Below are 16,087 nucleotides of genomic sequence, written 5' to 3'. Positions count from 1 at the left end.
TTGTTGACCTCTACAGTGTTGGTTTTGCTGAGTTGTTTTGTGGACAGAAAATTTTTTTGAATACTGAGTTATTTAGGGAACAAATTCATCTAGTTGTTTTATTTTGCTGGCGATAATAATAAAAAAACATACCGAGGATTTAAACCAACAAAAGCAAACATGGGTCTACGTGAGCTATGCTTTTGGATATAATCTTGAAATCCTGTATCGCTGATGGACAGTAATGCTTGGTTACAATTTTCAGCTGTCTATTTGGATCAGTTGCACTGCATGTTCAGTAGCTGATGGTGTACAATAATCACTTTATGTAAGAAATTAAATAGATGAATGTCTGATCTGAAAGTAAAACTGTTCAAATTATGCTAAAGTGTCTGCCGTTCAAATGTGGCACTAACAGACTACTCATTTTCACTTGTTTGGTGTATGGTTTGACGTAAAAGAATAGGTTCACGGTGACTTGAGAGGGTATCGTTGACWTTACTGAATTCTCTTGTTTTCTTGTAGAATCTCCTGCTCAGTCAGTGTCTTCTGGAGTAAGAGCACCGTCTCCCGCCCCTTCAGCAGTGTCCTTGGGATCAGAAAAACCCAATAATGTTTCTCAGGACAGAAAAGTTCCTGTTCCAATTGGGACTGAACGGTCTGCACGTATTAGACAAACTGGAACTTCTACACCATCTGTTATTGGGAGCAACTTAGCTGCTCCAGTGGGACATAGTGGTATCTGGTCCTTTGAAGGTATAGGTGCAAATCAAGGTGCGTAGTGTTTAATAGACATTCTTGTGCTTGTAGTTCCCTGTAATATGTTTTCCTAACTTTGCTTTGGAGCTGAAAGATAATGCAGAAAAGGGTGTCTCTGCTGTGAAGGTTTCTTCTAACTTGAAGTAATAAATAACAAGGAAAGTAATACTATCCTGTACAGGGATGAACTGATTGAGGATCGATACATTTAAGAGGAGGGGAAATGAAGGCTTTCAAAGATAATTGGATATATTTTTGTTCATGAACACATCACCTTGTACAGTAAAGATTAATATTTAATTCATAGCTAAAACTTTTTTCTTATGAGAACCATAAAATTTATATAGCAGCAACTTTGACATTGTTCCTTTTTTTCTTAATAGATTATATTCTGCATTTGGTTTTCCACTGTTCTGTGCAATCACCCTATTTGTCTTTCACTTACACAAGGATCTTAGCTTTTCTGCAGTCTTTTGGAATTCAGTATTTAAGAATTCCTTAAAAATGCTTGTTATCAATGGGATGTTAGGACTCTAGGATGCAATTTATTTTGGACTGATTATTTAAAAGTTGACTTTTTAGGATGGTGGGATAATTGAGGTTGGCAGGGACCTGTGGAGGGTCATCTCAACCTCCTGTGTAAAACTGAGTCAGGTTGCTCAGGGCTTTATCCAATCTGATGTTGAAAATGGCCAAGGATGGAAACTGCTCAAGCTCTCCTGACAACCTGTTGCACTGCTTGACTGAACAGACAAAACATGTTTAGGTTTTAATAGACAAACAGTGCATGTTCTTCTCATGTGATGAGTACACTGTCCTGTTCCCTCCCCCGCCCCCATCTCCCAAATGCAAAATAGCTAGGATGGATCCGAAGCTTTTGCCTTTTTCATTTCACTAATGTTGTTTTCCTGGTCTCTTTGTTGTCATAGGCTATTCATCTGTAGGGCTTTAGAAATTGAATATTTTGAACCAAGCTGTCTAGACATAAAATTTTCCCTTGATGTCTGTCTTGGTTTGTTTTGGTAATGTTGCTTTATTTCTAATTTGTGCAGTTACTCTAGCATTTAGATTTTTCAGCTTATAATGGAATCGACTCTAACTGATAAACTCTTGTTGAGAATTAGGATGGATTCAGAAATGTTGATGTATTTCTCTCCGCAGCGTGCCTGCAAACCCTCCCCCCCCCCCATTAAATTTACCTTATTTTATTTGGAAAATTGGCTCACTGAATGTTTTAGATGTTAATCATAATAACTCTACAGCAGTTGCCTCTAGTAAATTAATATAATTAGAATATAAGCACACATCTCTGGCTGGTCATTTCCTGGTTTTGTGTGTAAAAAGTACTTTCTGTGTCTGTGTGTTTATGAAATAGCTCAAGAGAATGGAAGTGGAGCAAATTACCTTCATAGCATACATACCCCTTTGCAGCACCACACATGCCAAGAATTTAGGGTTTTCGGAGGAGGGAGAGTTACTGCAAACGGCAGTTTTATGTTTCAGTTGAAGAAAAATTGCGGGGGCTACACCTTAGTTGCATGTTACGTTTCAACCCTCTTTGCCGCTGCATGAGGTTCTTGCCTTGGAGTGTCTCTCCACACAGGGGCTGTTTCTGATGTGCTCCATCCCACATGCACAAAGATATTAATCCAGAGATGTATGGGAATCATAAACTGAGCCATTGTCTTCATAAATGTTCTAGTGCACAAATGTTTAGGTTGGGAAAATGGATGATTAGTGTGTGTTATGTGTAATAACATAAAATAACATGTTGGTCTCTCCATTAGATAAAGTGGACTGGTGTCACAGTGGAATGGGAAGCCACATGATCCACAGGCCCATGTCGGACCCAGGAGTGTTTTCGCACCAAGCGATGGAGCGCGACAGTACGGGAATCGTGACGCCTTCCGGTACATTCCATCAGCCTGTTCCTGCAGGATACATGGACTTCCCAAAAGTCGGGGTAATGATCCTGTCGTTGCTGATATGCACTGTGCTACTCAATTTCCATGTTTGTGTGTGAGGCAGATAAAAAACTTGAGGTATCGTGCACCTGCACTGTTGAGCGTGTGTGAGGTAAAATACTTACCAGCCTTTACAATGTTGCAGGAAACCTAGATTTAATAAAAAATGGTCTAATGCTTTCTGAGCTAAGAAAAAAATAAATGCATAGAAAGGAGTTGTTAGGCTTAAGTTTTCTAATACTGCTTTAAGATGGAGAATTTCTGTAACATGCATTCCTTTCTGTCATTCTGTATGTGTAGTATTACTAGCATTTATGAATACATACTGATTCTTTGTTTTTTCTCCTCCTTAAGGGTATGCCTTTCTCTGTGTATGGGAATGCAATGATTCCTCCAGTAGCCCCCATCACAGATGGTACTGGAGGTCCTATATTTAATGGGCCTCATGCTGCTGACCCATCTTGGAACTCGCTGATAAAGATGGTTTCAAATTCCACAGAAAATAACGGGCCTCAGACGGTAATATTTCGATCTTTTTATCCATGGTTTTGCTTTAACCTAAAAAATAATGTGGTCAAGACAAACATTCTAGCTGTGAGGAGGTATGAGAGATGCTTTATACAGTGCTGCCTGGTTTTGTTCGTTTCTCTAATGAGCTGATACACCCCCTACTCATTACAGCACCGAGTGCTGTGTATGCATACTGTGACAACTTATAAACATTAGTCATCTCTCCAGAAATAAGCACAGGTTTTCCTGAGAGAAAATCTGCATCAAGCTAATACAGTTTAACAGAGAGTGCTTATAGTTACTTCTGTGAACATAATCGTGCTTGAGAATTGGGAAGCTGCCTTCCAGTTGAGTTTAGGAAAGCGGCTTATTCTGTAACTAGAGTAGACCTGTGGTCAATTACTACAGATGAGCTTTTTTGATTATGTGCTGCAGACAAGTCCCTACAGAAAAGATCATTAGTTTTACACTATATATATTTTCTTAAAATTGCTATGATTGACATGAGGGCAGATCCACATTTGGGATAAACCAATGGGTTTGCCTTTGTGAGAGATGATGTTTATTATTTGCTGTTATGTAAGCCTTCCTTTCTGAAGAAGGGGGTACAGCATGACTCTAAAGGACTATTATTAGGCTCTAAAAGGTATAATGTCTTCACTGTGTTGGGAGTTCACATGAAAAGGGAGAAAGTAGCTCTTCCTTAATGTTTTTAGCAATTGCTCTGATCTTTCCTGGGTTATAGGTCTTCCCATTAAATAGAACTTATGTACAGGGATTACATTCCCCTAAACCTTTTGGCTCTGCTTGGACAGCCACTAAAATAATAACGGATCATCAGTAGTTCTTGTGATGTTAAATCCTGTGTTTATATTTCATTATACACTGAGCTCTGTGATACTGTTGCTAAATAAAGATATTTCTGGACTTGAATTTGCTTGGGAACATCCAAGGAGCAGGCAGCAGCCCTGCCAGACAGTAGGGATGCAGCAGAGTAAGTGGTTTGTTGTTAGGCACAATTCATGTATTGCTCTGAAGTGGCTCTTTACCACAATTTGCCAACTTCTGGCTTAATGAAAAAACACAGTCCCACAAAGGTTTTACTTCTGTTGCACTTGGGTTTTCCTAGAGCTGAGGGTGGTGGTGTGAGTTGGTAAARACAATTCAGGGTGTCAGAAACCAAGTTCTTAATTCTCTGAACTGAAATCTCTTCAACTGAAGAGGAACAATAGCCTATTGTTCTGAAAACTGGAGGTCTTCAGGTGTTGCCCTTGCAAAGTCCTGTTATTTTTCCTGGACAGTGGACCTGGATGCTTTGAGGTCATACTTATTTTCCTTGGTCTTAAGGGATACATTTTTCCTGTAGAAAGCTAAAATATATATTATATCAGTGTTGCTGTGCTGGAGGAATTGGTGGCCTAATAGTGTTGATTTCTCTTTGGATGAGCTATTAAGGAGAGCAGTTGGGCTGGGAGAAGGGATTTTTTGCACTATATGGAAAGGAAGATGTAGATGGAACATGTGGCCAAAGTGGAAAAGCTACAGGCAGAAAAGTGAAAAATCCTGTTTCCTCTTCAAAAGCCCTCTTCTCTCCTGAATTACAGGAGRGAAAAACAAGTCATGAAATGAACTCAGTGTGGTTTATTGATGATTGATAGTTGCACTGGCTGGCGTTGGAATTGATTTCAATGCAGTGGGAGCTGTAAGCATTTTGGTGTAATTGGCATTTCTGAAATATTTTGAGCAGCCCACAAGTATGGTGTTAAATCAAGTTCTCTCTTTCAGGTGTGGACTGGAACTTGGACACCTCACATGAACAGTGTGCATATGAACCARCTTGGCTGAGTGGGATCAACTTGCTAGCCTTGAGATTCCTTTTTTTGCAAAGGAAAACACAAATGGCAGAAACAGTTTATGTGCTCCCAGATCATTCTACTGATGTGCTTGACTGAAGTGTGTAGGCTTTTTGCAGAAGAACTTACTAACTGACCTTTTTCTGTGAACATTGTGACCACCCATTCCCCACCATCATACGTTTCAACTTAGTTAGCCTTTATTCTTTCCCTTTTTTTCTTTTCTTTTTTTTTTTTTTTGACATAACTTTCTGTTGAAGCTGTTCTTTGGCTGGTTGGTTTTAGTACTGTAAACTGCTTCTGAGCAAACACAGAAATTTAGCAAAATTATGTAAACTTGATCCTGAAGTTTTAGAATGGCAAATAAATGTACAATTGTTTACATAACAAATGGCTAAGCAGAAAGTAAATTTCAATATGTCAGTATAGAGGCTCTACTTTATGTAGACTTAAATTAATGTGAGATATGTACCTTCATATTCAGAAATCTGGATGTTTCCTTCATACATTAAACTATTAATAAGCATCACTTTTCTACTTGTGTAATTTAAGTACAGTATAAAACGGGCATTATCAGACTTTTTTTCCAGATGTGTTGGATTTTTTTGAGAAGGCATACATCAGTTGTAACAAGATACTAAGAGTTTCCATTTTTCTTCTTTGAAAGGCTTTTCAGCAAAAAATGCTTGAGGAAGCCTTTTGGCATCTTCAGAGTTGTCTCCACATGAACTCCTGTACTTGCCCAATAAATGTGGTAAATGTATCATGCTGCAGCATTTATTAAGAATAATTCTTAAAATTGGGTTGATGCAGCAAGGTTTGTTCTGTTCCACGAGTGTTCCCAGAGCTTCTGTTCCTCTGGTTCCTTCCTTTGCCTACAAAAGGTGGTTCAAAATATACATACTTTCTGTGTGTTATTTCAAGAGGAAAGCATTCACTCGCAGTTTTAGTAGAGCTTCACTGATAAAAACTGGCTGCAGATGAAGGCTTATTTCAGAATAAGTGGCTTTGTTTTAGCAGGTGGTATGGTGGTCTGAACTGGGTCACTGTCTCATGCAGGTTTATCTTCAGAAATCCAAATTAAAATTTCCTTATGGTCATCCTCAGTAGCTGTTGCCTTCTTCACTTGAAGTTGCTTGGACTGCACACCCCTTCTGTAAAGCAAATTGCTGCATCCTCTGAGGCAAACCTCAGTCAGCCCTGACACGGAGCCTGAGTCAAGATAGCAGTACAGTGTGTGTATGTATGGTTTAAAGTACATCTACAAGTCAAATGTGGTTTTCTTGCACAGGACACATGGTTTGTTACTGGTTATTCTGCATGGAGGAAGGCTAAAAGAAAGCTTGCTTCTTTCCTATGCTGTCACTCAGATTTTAACCCTTCGGTCCCTTCTGTTGAAAGTTACTATTGTGAGACATCTTTGGAATCATTTCAGCTGAAGAAACATCCCAGATTAGTTAGATGGTCTGACTTAGAGGCTGGAATTTTAGAAACACTATTTTGTAATACATTATGATACTCCTTAAAAGGCCAGAAGAAAAAAAATGATTTTTCAAAGAAGCATCATTTTTGTGCACATCAGTGACCCTACACATGCCCTTTGAAAATGCTCTAAATATAAGTAAACTCACTTTACCAGCTATTTGATGAACTAAACTATACTGTGTAACAAATTAGTTGGCTCAAAATGCATACCAAACTGAAAAACAGGTTAATGATTTAAATCCCATTTCAGCACTTTACTGAGAGTGGGGAACAGTGCTGTTCAAGCCTTTCCTATAACCTTACCCTTTCCTAGAATTTTGTGCTTAATGCTTAAGTGCTAATTAGGATTATTTGCATTCTTACTCTGAAATAATCCTTCTAAGAAATACTGCTCACTATTTATTACAACAGTGTATTCCATGGGTCAAAAAAACAGGTTTTCTTAGGATGTGGTTTCTTACCTGTGTTTTGTTGACTTGAAAATGAAACCTGTGGACAGGGGTGCATAGCCTTGGTGCTACATTTGTGGCATCCAGCTTGTTAAATAAAATCCTGGGGTGTTTAGAAGTCTGTACTAGGAACATTTTTTTTTTTAAGATGCATCTTTTATATTTCAAATGTAATGCRTTTTATTTGAACAATAAAAAAAGGAACATACTCTTTTGAGACCTGGCAGGTCTTCTTTATTAAGGGGAAAAAAAAGAATTATCTCTAGGTATTTCACCACATATGCCATTCCCTCTTTCATGGAAAAGCATAACATAAGTGGAGTGAGCCATAAGTGAGATTATTCTTTAAAACCAGAGACTAATGTGGTGTAATACATTGTCCTTGTGTGATCACAACACTGCTTCGTTCCTGTTTTTTCCTTCCATGTAAGGGAAATTAATCCCCTCGCATTCTGAGATGTRTAACCGCCCTTTCTCTGGGGGATCCAGCAGCACTGGACACTTGGTAGCAAAGGGCAGTTAATAAATCGCCCTTCGCCCTACCCTCGCTCATCATGGCCTCCCYGGTGCCTGCAGCGCGCCTTCCGCCTTGGCCGTTGGCGCATGCGCGGGGCACACCGTCACGCGCCCTCCCCTTCCTCTCGGAGGAGGCGCGCGCGGAGCGGCCGTTGGGGGATGTGGGGGCTCGCGCGCCCGCTGTGCCGAGGGCCCGGCGCGGCCGCTGCGCGCGCGCCGAGCCGGCGCTTAAGGGGCGCGGCCGTTGCGTGCGTGCCGAGCTGGCCGTTAGCGGTCGCGGCGGCGGCGCCGAGCGGGAGCCCCGGTGGGTGGTATGAGTGGCTGGCGCAGTCGGCGCCTGTGCATTGGGCGGAAGGGGGGCTGTTGGCGTTGCAGGCCGCCGCCGGGCTGCCTTGGTGGGCCACCATCGTGTGCGGCGGCGCTGTGCTCCGCACCGCCGTCACCCTGCCGCTCGCCGCGCACCAGAGCTGCCTGTTGGCCAAGGTGGGTCCGGGCCGCTGACTCTCCGCCCCGAGGACAGCTTGTGGCTGCCCTGCCCTGACCCGCGCCCCTCGCACGCCTTTCCCCTCGCTGTCCCGTGTCCTGCTGCATGAGGGACCGTGCGGGCACGGCTAGCGCATCTCGGGGAGCTTGGGGTGAGGGGACGTGACCTCCGGGTCGGGCGTTGCTGCGGGCGCCTTTCCACAAAACTGCAGCAGGTTGGGCATGGCCCTAGTTCCTCCTTTCCCCTGGGGTCTGCTTCTGCTGCATGGGGTCATGTGGCTCCGGCACCACTTTTTTTCTGCGCTTTTCTGTGCTTAAAAATGCACAGTCGAAATAAAAAAGAAAGATAGGAAGGTATTTCATCTTGGTAGCAGTATAGGAATTTAGTTGCTTTGCCTGAGACTCAGCACATGCTAGGTGCTCTCTGTGGCCAGCCACGTTAAATTAAACAAAAATCTGGGTAAAACTGCTCTAGTAAAATCTTTTAAATACTTTGCTTTCTCTCACAGGTAAAGGTGGAGTTATTAAAGAGATCATATGTTGCGCCCACAGTGGTAGAGGAGCCTTTCTGGTTCTGTGGTATCGAGAAGGGTGTTTCTTGGATGCATCCTTTGAAGAACATCTCYTTTTGCATGCCATGCTATTTCTTTTCCAAGTCATGAACTTTTTAGGGTGGTGCATCCCAGCTGTCAGAGCTCAGTCTGATTTGGAATCAGTTAGAGCTTTGTTCTTTACTGCAATGTATGCTACCTGTGGGGGAATTGTGGGAAAGGACAGATGGGTAAAGAGAGGTGTATTAGACGTGGTTCCTCAGTGACTGTCAGAAAGCATTACTGCAGAAGACGTAATTTAAATTTTAAGTTAAAGCATATTTGTTTCTTTACCAGTATTTCTCTCTTTTTCCTTTTCTTTTGGTTGCAGAAGTGAAAATCCTGTTGTACTGTTGTATAATGGAGTCTGTGCTTGTTCCTTAGGACAGTGATTTCACTGACTGTAGAGTCATGTCGTGCTGGGGTTTAATTCTGTTTGAGGTTGTATTAAAGGTTTTTTGTTATGGGAAGTAGTTGGTTGCAATCGCTGTATGAGAACGTAAACATGCTTATTAATAACAAAATACAAAAACAAATTCTGGCTGTATCTCATTTAGTAAGCTACTAGTTGTTTGATTCTTATTGGAAATATTTTTAATTAGCTTTGTTATGCATTCATTTTATTTACAGATTAAAGGTGCTTATATATTTGTGCCCTGTATTTTACAGTAATTTTTAGTATATGTGCAGTACCGCGTGGGGAGAGGAACGGCTTGTTATGAGTACCTCTTTTAGTCTGTTGCATAAACGTGTTTCCTTTTCTTTAGCTAGTTGGAAAATTTGCAGCCTGAAATTAAGAAACTAGCTGAGCGTCTTCGTTACGAAGTTTCTGTTCGTGGAAAGCAACTGGGTTGGTCTGAAAAGGTTGCCAGGTAAGATGATGATTGTATATACTTCACAAATCTGTTCCGGACTGGGGGGGGGGAAAAGGCCCTACAAACAGCAGCCCTACAAAATGATTCTGCTGTTGTGCAAAGCTTAGATTTTTTTTACTGTTTTTGTAACTTGTGTTGGTTATATTGCTTTTCAAAAAATATCCATTTTTTTGAAGCCCTGAACTTGTTACAGATTTAAGATTATAGGGTCAAGTCTAGGAGTGACTAAAATTTCCATGGTTCTAAGTATCGTTAGGAGAATTGTAAACTATTTATGAAATGGTTGAGGTCCAGTTCATTGTCGTAGCATAATTCTGCTCCCTGTGCAGCAGCAGTGTATCTAAGTTTGGACACTGAAGCTGCTTGAAGGAAAGGGGCTAAAAGATGAGAGGGAAGGGGAGTGGCAGAGGAGAGAGATATGTTTCAAGAGAAAATATCTTCAAATTTTCCAGAGTTGTACCTAAATAAGCCAATCTAATGTGCACAATCTGTAGAACTGTTATTTCAGAAGTTTATAACAAATTTTGTAAGAGGATTTAATTTGCTTTTTTCTTATAAGGTTCCATTTTAAGAAGAATCTACGGAGGATTATTACAGAACTGTATGTTCGAGACAACTGCCACCCCTTCAAAGCCACTTTATTGATGTGGGTGCAGATTCCCATGTGGGTCTGTGTGTCCCTTGCTTTGCGCAACTGCAGTGTTGGTGCCACGGACTCAGAAGGTGATCACTCTGAACAGATGCACAAAACAGTCATTTTCATACCTTGTTCGTTAAAGAACATGATCTCCTGAGTTTGATATCTTAGTTGATCTAAAAACCCCTCTTAAATTTTTAAACTCTGTATAGTTCAAGCATAGTTAAATACCTAATAAAAATAACAAGCGATTTCCAAGGTTTTGGATTAGTTATGTTGTACCTGCAGTGCTGTAGTAAACAGTACTGGTCTGAACTTTTGCAGTAGCTACTGGTGGGTTCCAGAACTGTTAAAAAAGTATCACTGATCTCAGCTCACATGCTCTCCTCCTTTGTAATAGGGTTGTGAGCTTTGTAGGATGCCTCTTCAAAAGCAGTAGTGGAATCTGAACTCTGGGAACAACATGGCCTATATTGTTAGGCTATATTGTGTATTGTTACATATATATACACTGTATAGTATATTGTTACATGGGTATTTAATTATTTTGTGCTCTCCTGAAGGCAGAGTTACTGGAAAAATTTCTGTCTTTGGATCTTTTTGTTCAGAACATGCTTAGAAAGCAGTGCAACCCATGCAACAGTATGTTTGCTATTAATCTAAAGCTTTTTCTTCCATGTGAAGTTTCATGTGAGGTAATATATTTATGTGGAAAGTTTGGGGTTTTTTTAAGTAAGCATGTTGTTATTTTGACTTTGTAGAAAAGAGCTTATTTGTACTTCTAAAAACAAAAATGTGGCAAGTTGTACTTTTATTAAGAAAATATACTTCAACAGCACAAAATATGTAGTCACTGTAGGTTCCTGCACTGCATGTACTCCTTGTTGCCTTGTGAAAAGCTGGTCCACGTCAAGCTAATCTTCATCACTGGTTTACCTGAGTTAGAGGATTATCATGAGATAACCTGGAACTCAGCCTGTATMTCCCACCATCTCTTCCTTGTCGTAATAGCAGACTGCCTTGACATGTAGTCTTTTACACCAAAAATTTCATACTCTCTGTTTAAATAGATTTTATATTGATTATGTAAACAGTGAATCTAGTAACTTGGGTGATTTAAATGGAATATTCAGCAGTTCTGAGTAACTTGAGATAGAAAATTGTGTTTAATTACAAATGCTCTTTAAACTTTTCTTGTAGTTCAAGAACAGTTTTCAACAGGTGGAACATTGTGGTTTACAGACCTCACAGCACCAGATTCTACGTGGATTTTGCCCGTTTCACTTGGGCTTATGAATTTGCTGATAGTGGAGGTATGTTGGTGAAGCAAATGGTATGATTCCAAAAGGATAGTTCTTTTTCTAGAATTGTAAGATCATACTTACCCAGTTCTAAACACAGTAATGCCATGGTAACTCAGATTATGACTGCTTCAACACATTGGACAGAACTGAAAAACTGCATAATTGTTCTATGAGTTTGTGCGCTTGTCTTGTTTAGAGATGATAAATTCTAATGTGACTTCACAGAGCTATTTCATTTCTTTACTTTAGCCTCAATAAAAGTTGGTCTTGACTGAAGTTTCTCTTACAAGAATACCGTAATGAGCTTACTGGGTTTTAAGCATCCAAAACGCATGTTTTTTGTTTTGTTTTGTTTTTCAGTAATAGCAATGTTACTGCTTTTGCATTTAGTAGTAGCTTAGCTTTCTGTGGTGAAATGGTATAGATAACTGCTAAGGTGTGTATGTAAATGATGCTGATGTGAGTGCTAGGTGATGTCCTAAAGAAACAGAGGCCATTTAATAAGAAGAAACAAAATAAGATTTAAAGAAAATGTTAGGCAGAGAGTGACTTTCTGATGATGTTATGAAAGCCAAGGTATTAAAGGACAAGGACGTCAAGATTATGAGTTTTTTTTCCTTCAGTCAGTGCATCTTGTCCTTACCTCTGAACGTGTTTTTCGAACAAGCAAGTATCATGTTTTTGCCTTTCTGCAGATAGAGTTCTGGTTCTGCTTCGATAAATGCCTGAAAAAAATCTTCTTTCTAGTAAGAGAATCAGTTTGCTTTCATTCCTCAGAAGTAGGCAGCCCCATTTTTACTAAGCGCTCACAGAGTATTGTAATATGTACACCTGGCACTCTAAAAATAGAAAGTAAACATAACATTTTGGGCAGAGTGATATGTCTTCATTTCACAAAGTAACTTCCTTTTTAATACACTTTATACATGCTGCAGAGACATCAGGCAAGTCCGTTTGTATAAAATTTCTTCAGAACTGACTTTTGCAATACATTTGTTATATTGTAAACAGGACTATATTCTTCGTGAACACAGTATTTTCAGCTGTAATATTACTGAACAGTCTAGAGAATCCTTGCTCTCCTTTTGTACATTCTTTCTGTGTTGTAAGGCTGAATCCTGGTATAGAGGATGCTGGATCGAAACAAGTATTTCATTGTATTTCTAGGAAGGAAAATTGGCTTATGGTTGAAATGAGCAATATTAGAAATTCTTTTTGATACATTGAGAAATCCTCAACCTTGGAGCAGTATCAGGGAGATAAGTCATCAGAAACAAAAAAATACAGTCTTCCCATATTTTTGGATAACTTCATGGAAATGTTTTTCTTACTCCTAAATGTTTCTGTTAGTTGTCCTCATTGAACTCTAGCCATCTGGATTTCCTTCTTACTCAGCTTCATTTTTTTTTTCTAAGTTTTGTGGGCTAACACTATTTTAGGAGAATAAAAGTCAGTGTGTGACAGTAGATATTATTCTTCTACTTTCAGTTACCAGCCGAACATTTTTGGTCTGTTTCCTCTCAGCAGCCTTTCCTCAGAGGATGTGCTCAAGGAAATTTTTCATGTGCAAAAGCTACTATGTAAAATGATGTTTTYTTCAGATGATTTAGATGGGTAGTCTGTTAGGTTGGTACATTTTCTGTGAGGGATTGAGCATTTAAGGCATCAAGTGAGTTAAACTGAAGAATGTACCAGTACTTTAGTTGAAATGGATATTTAGAAAATGAAAACAATAGGTGAGCAAGAATACTGGGTTATGGGAAACCCCGTTGTAACCTTTTCTTTGATTTTAGTTGTTCAAAAAAGAACTATCTTCATATCTTTGGATTTTTTTCCCCCTCTTTCCTTCAGGTCTTTGCTTTACAAAAACTGAAAGCTACCAAGTTCCAGAAATTAGCTACAAATTTCATTCGAGTGGTGTCAGTAGTTATGATCCCTGTCGCTGCAACTGTCCCCTCGGTAAGTCCAAAATCTTAATGATGTGTCCACGGGTGACACGGAGTCACACACGGGTGACTCTTTTGGCCCTAATTCATATATTTGCAGTGCTCAAAGGATGGTCCAAATGCCTGATCTATTTAGAAGACCATAGTCTCTGTTATATTGTGCCCTAAAAAAACCAATGTTTTGTCTAAGTGTGCATTTAAATTCTTAATACGTTTGGAATATTTTGGTCTAATACTGAGAGGGAAGRATCTACAAACTTACTGTTACTAAACGTCATTTTCACAAGAAAGAGATCAGAAAAAATTCAAAGTGAGTTAGCATCTTTTCTGTAATTTTAAAAAGTAGAGGGAAAGTTTGTATAAGGAGTTATAGATGAAACTGTGCTAAGTATTAGCTTACCGTAAGAGGAGAACAACTTAGACTTTAGATTTGCAAATTTTCTGTGAGCTTCTTAAAGCACTTGTTTCTCTTTTTCTAACCTAGTGTTTTACTTGTTTGAATGTATATTTTCACAGTGATTAAGAAATCAGTCTATCTAGTTGTTTGATTCATCAAGTTTATTTAACTGAAGCATAGATGTTAAAGCAAGATATGATTTAATTTGTGAGCTGTTGTCAAACTTCAGTGTAGATGACATTTTTTTCCCAGAAGAGTTGAGAAAGACTGAAAAATACATTTGAAATGGAAGCCATTATTGTTATTGAGAGGAGTGTATTTAGGTGAGTTATTTTTCTTAATAATTAGGATTTACCAGTGGCTGTGGTTTGTGAAGAGCTGCCTAAAATGGTAGTGTTTTCATTGCATCTAGGGTGGCTGAACTTGGTATTTGTCTTGTTGCAGTCCATGGCGTTGTACTGGTTGTCGTCAAGTTTCATGGGACTCTCACATAACCTGTTGCTCCGTTCTCCGACCTTTCGTCGACTGTGCTGCATACCAAGGACCAAATCTGACTCGGACACTCCTTACAGGGATATTGTCTCTGCCCTCGCTACCAAATACCGTTTTAAGAAATGATGTGTTTTGAACTATTGGAAGAACTATGCCACAGAGATAGCATGGGTAATTAAGAAGTGCTGTTTTATTGAAATGTACTTATTTACTGTAAAATGCTGTGGCTGCAATTATATTTATTTTCTGAATAAAGCATTGGCCRTCTGTTTGGCCATTAATAAGTTTATTGGCTGATCTAGATGATTGTTTGGCACATATGTATGATGGTTGGGAAGTTTTGTTTCAGGGATGCTGGTTTTTTGAAGTAGAACGTTCCAGGAATAGAAGTTTGTCTCCTGAAATGTGGTAAAATACTGGGAAGATGAATACTGAGTGAAACCATGGCTTAACTAGGCTCCCTTTTTGTAGTGAAGCTGATCTGACCTATGGACTAGTGAAGAATAAGTTTGCAGRGGAGGGAGGATTAATCGGACTGACACAGTGATGTATAGTCTTTGCTAATAAAGACACTGGTGCAGATTCATTGAGTGGTTCATCTGGTGGTCTGCGTAACAGTTCTGATAGATGCTTTCCTGAAACTGCGAAGAAAACTAAGTGTTTGCTGGTGGGTAATGCCAGAAAGTGAATGAGACTGGAATGCGAGAATTACTACAGAAAAAAGAATCATTTCCTTTCAGGTCTTCTGTGTATTAGATATGGAGTTAGGAGGACAGGTTTTTGGTATGTTCTCTGGTGATCAATTGTTGAGTGATGGCATGATGCCACTTCCTGTCTCTTCTGGATGAATAAAATAGCATAGCAGGTGCTGATTATGTACGTTAAAATGATATAAGTAGCACCTTGAAAAAGAATGAGTAATGATAAGAACCAAAGTATTTTATGCAACTGTATATCAAATCTCTTATCCTAATGTAAGTCTTAAATGTGAACTGCAAATATGTTATGCCTCAAGACCTGTGTTTGAGTTATTTTCATACAAACATCAATGTAATTATAGGTATGCACTTCCTTTAGCAGTATTCAGATTTACGTCTCACCTTGCTTCACGTATGTTCTAAGTTGTCAGACATGTACCTTGTGATGAAACTTCTGTGCACTAATCTCCTTTTTCACAGAAGTCCGTGCAAGTACATGGTCTACTAAAAATGTCTTTTCTTCCTCCTTGTAGAAGCAGAAGCAGAAGTCAGGATAGAGAGCAAAGCATTGTTTATATTCTTTGCTTTCAAATGGTTCTCATATCACAGAGACAGGATGATTCATGCTGTACCTGATAAAGTCAGTGCTCGTTAGTCTTTGATAAGATGAACTGATTTTAAAAATAGTTTCTGGCATTCGACAGAAGCGGTTAGCATTGGGAAAGAGAGGAACAGATGGAATGCCAGGCAGACATAGACAACAGAAACAAATCAACAGTCACCTGCCTTTGTCTTGGCAGAAAGCAACTAGAATCTTTGGGTTTATTTCTTTTGGTAGTTTGTTCCCTGTTGCCCCTCCCTTCCCCCCCCCCCCCACTCTCAAGCAAAAGATGGGACTGTGAGATGGCAATTGTGAGACTTGCCCTCAGTAACATGCTGTAACGGGCCCTACTCTGAGCACGGGTTGGACTAGGGACTTCCAGTGATCCCTTCCCACCTACATGACTCTGTGGTTCTACTTGTGTCTTGTCTGTAGAAGAATGACAAATTCTTTAAAACCCCTTTTTTAAGTATAAAACTCAGAGCACATTCTGTATTACAGGTGATGCATTGCCAGTTATGTAGCTCAAGAAGAGAATGCAATTTTCTG

At 39.5% G+C, this 16,087-nt stretch overlaps 2 protein-coding genes across 2 annotated transcripts in view; both read left to right on the top strand.

Moving 5' to 3' along the window:
* ANKRD17 (ankyrin repeat domain 17) overlaps positions 1–5,594 on the top strand; it is a 54,807-nt gene extending 49,213 nt beyond the window's left edge. Inside the window, exons 33-36 of the mRNA XM_026090105.1 lie at positions 505–753; positions 2,526–2,701; positions 3,057–3,221; positions 4,998–5,594. Coding sequence (XP_025945890.1) covers positions 505–753; positions 2,526–2,701; positions 3,057–3,221; positions 4,998–5,057 — 650 coding nt within the window. The 3' untranslated portion in view covers positions 5,058–5,594. The remainder of the gene's footprint in view (positions 1–504; positions 754–2,525; positions 2,702–3,056; positions 3,222–4,997) is intronic.
* Positions 5,595–7,674: 2,080 nt separating this feature from the next.
* Positions 7,675–14,825, top strand: LOC112977578 (cytochrome c oxidase assembly protein COX18, mitochondrial). The gene is made up of 6 exons (XM_026090070.1): positions 7,675–7,998; positions 9,360–9,460; positions 10,023–10,186; positions 11,301–11,413; positions 13,256–13,363; positions 14,192–14,825. Exons 1-6 carry the CDS (start codon positions 7,675–7,677, stop codon positions 14,363–14,365), a joined length of 984 nt encoding a protein of 327 aa, XP_025945855.1. The 3' UTR covers positions 14,366–14,825.
* Positions 14,826–16,087: the final 1,262 nt, after the last annotated feature.

Source organism: Apteryx rowi, unplaced genomic scaffold (assembly GCF_003343035.1).
Source record: "Apteryx rowi isolate R43461 unplaced genomic scaffold, aptRow1 scaffold_85, whole genome shotgun sequence".
In the NCBI taxonomy this organism is placed as follows: domain Eukaryota; kingdom Metazoa; phylum Chordata; class Aves; order Apterygiformes; family Apterygidae; genus Apteryx; species Apteryx rowi.
The sequence above is the reverse complement of the archived record's forward strand: the minus strand, read 5'-3'. Positions and strand labels throughout refer to the sequence as shown.

Excerpts from the sequence above, each read along its gene's own strand:
- LOC112977578 (XM_026090070.1), top strand. The coding sequence starts at position 7,675 with ATGTGGGGGCTCGCGCGCCCGCTGTGCCGAGGGCCCGGCGCGGCCGCT. Across the intron at positions 7,999-9,359 it reads AGAGCTGCCTGTTGGCCAAG|TTGGAAAATTTGCAGCCTGA; the intron begins GTGGGTCCGGGC and ends TTCTTTAGCTAG. Across the intron at positions 13,364-14,191 it reads TCGCTGCAACTGTCCCCTCG|TCCATGGCGTTGTACTGGTT; the intron begins GTAAGTCCAAAA and ends GTCTTGTTGCAG.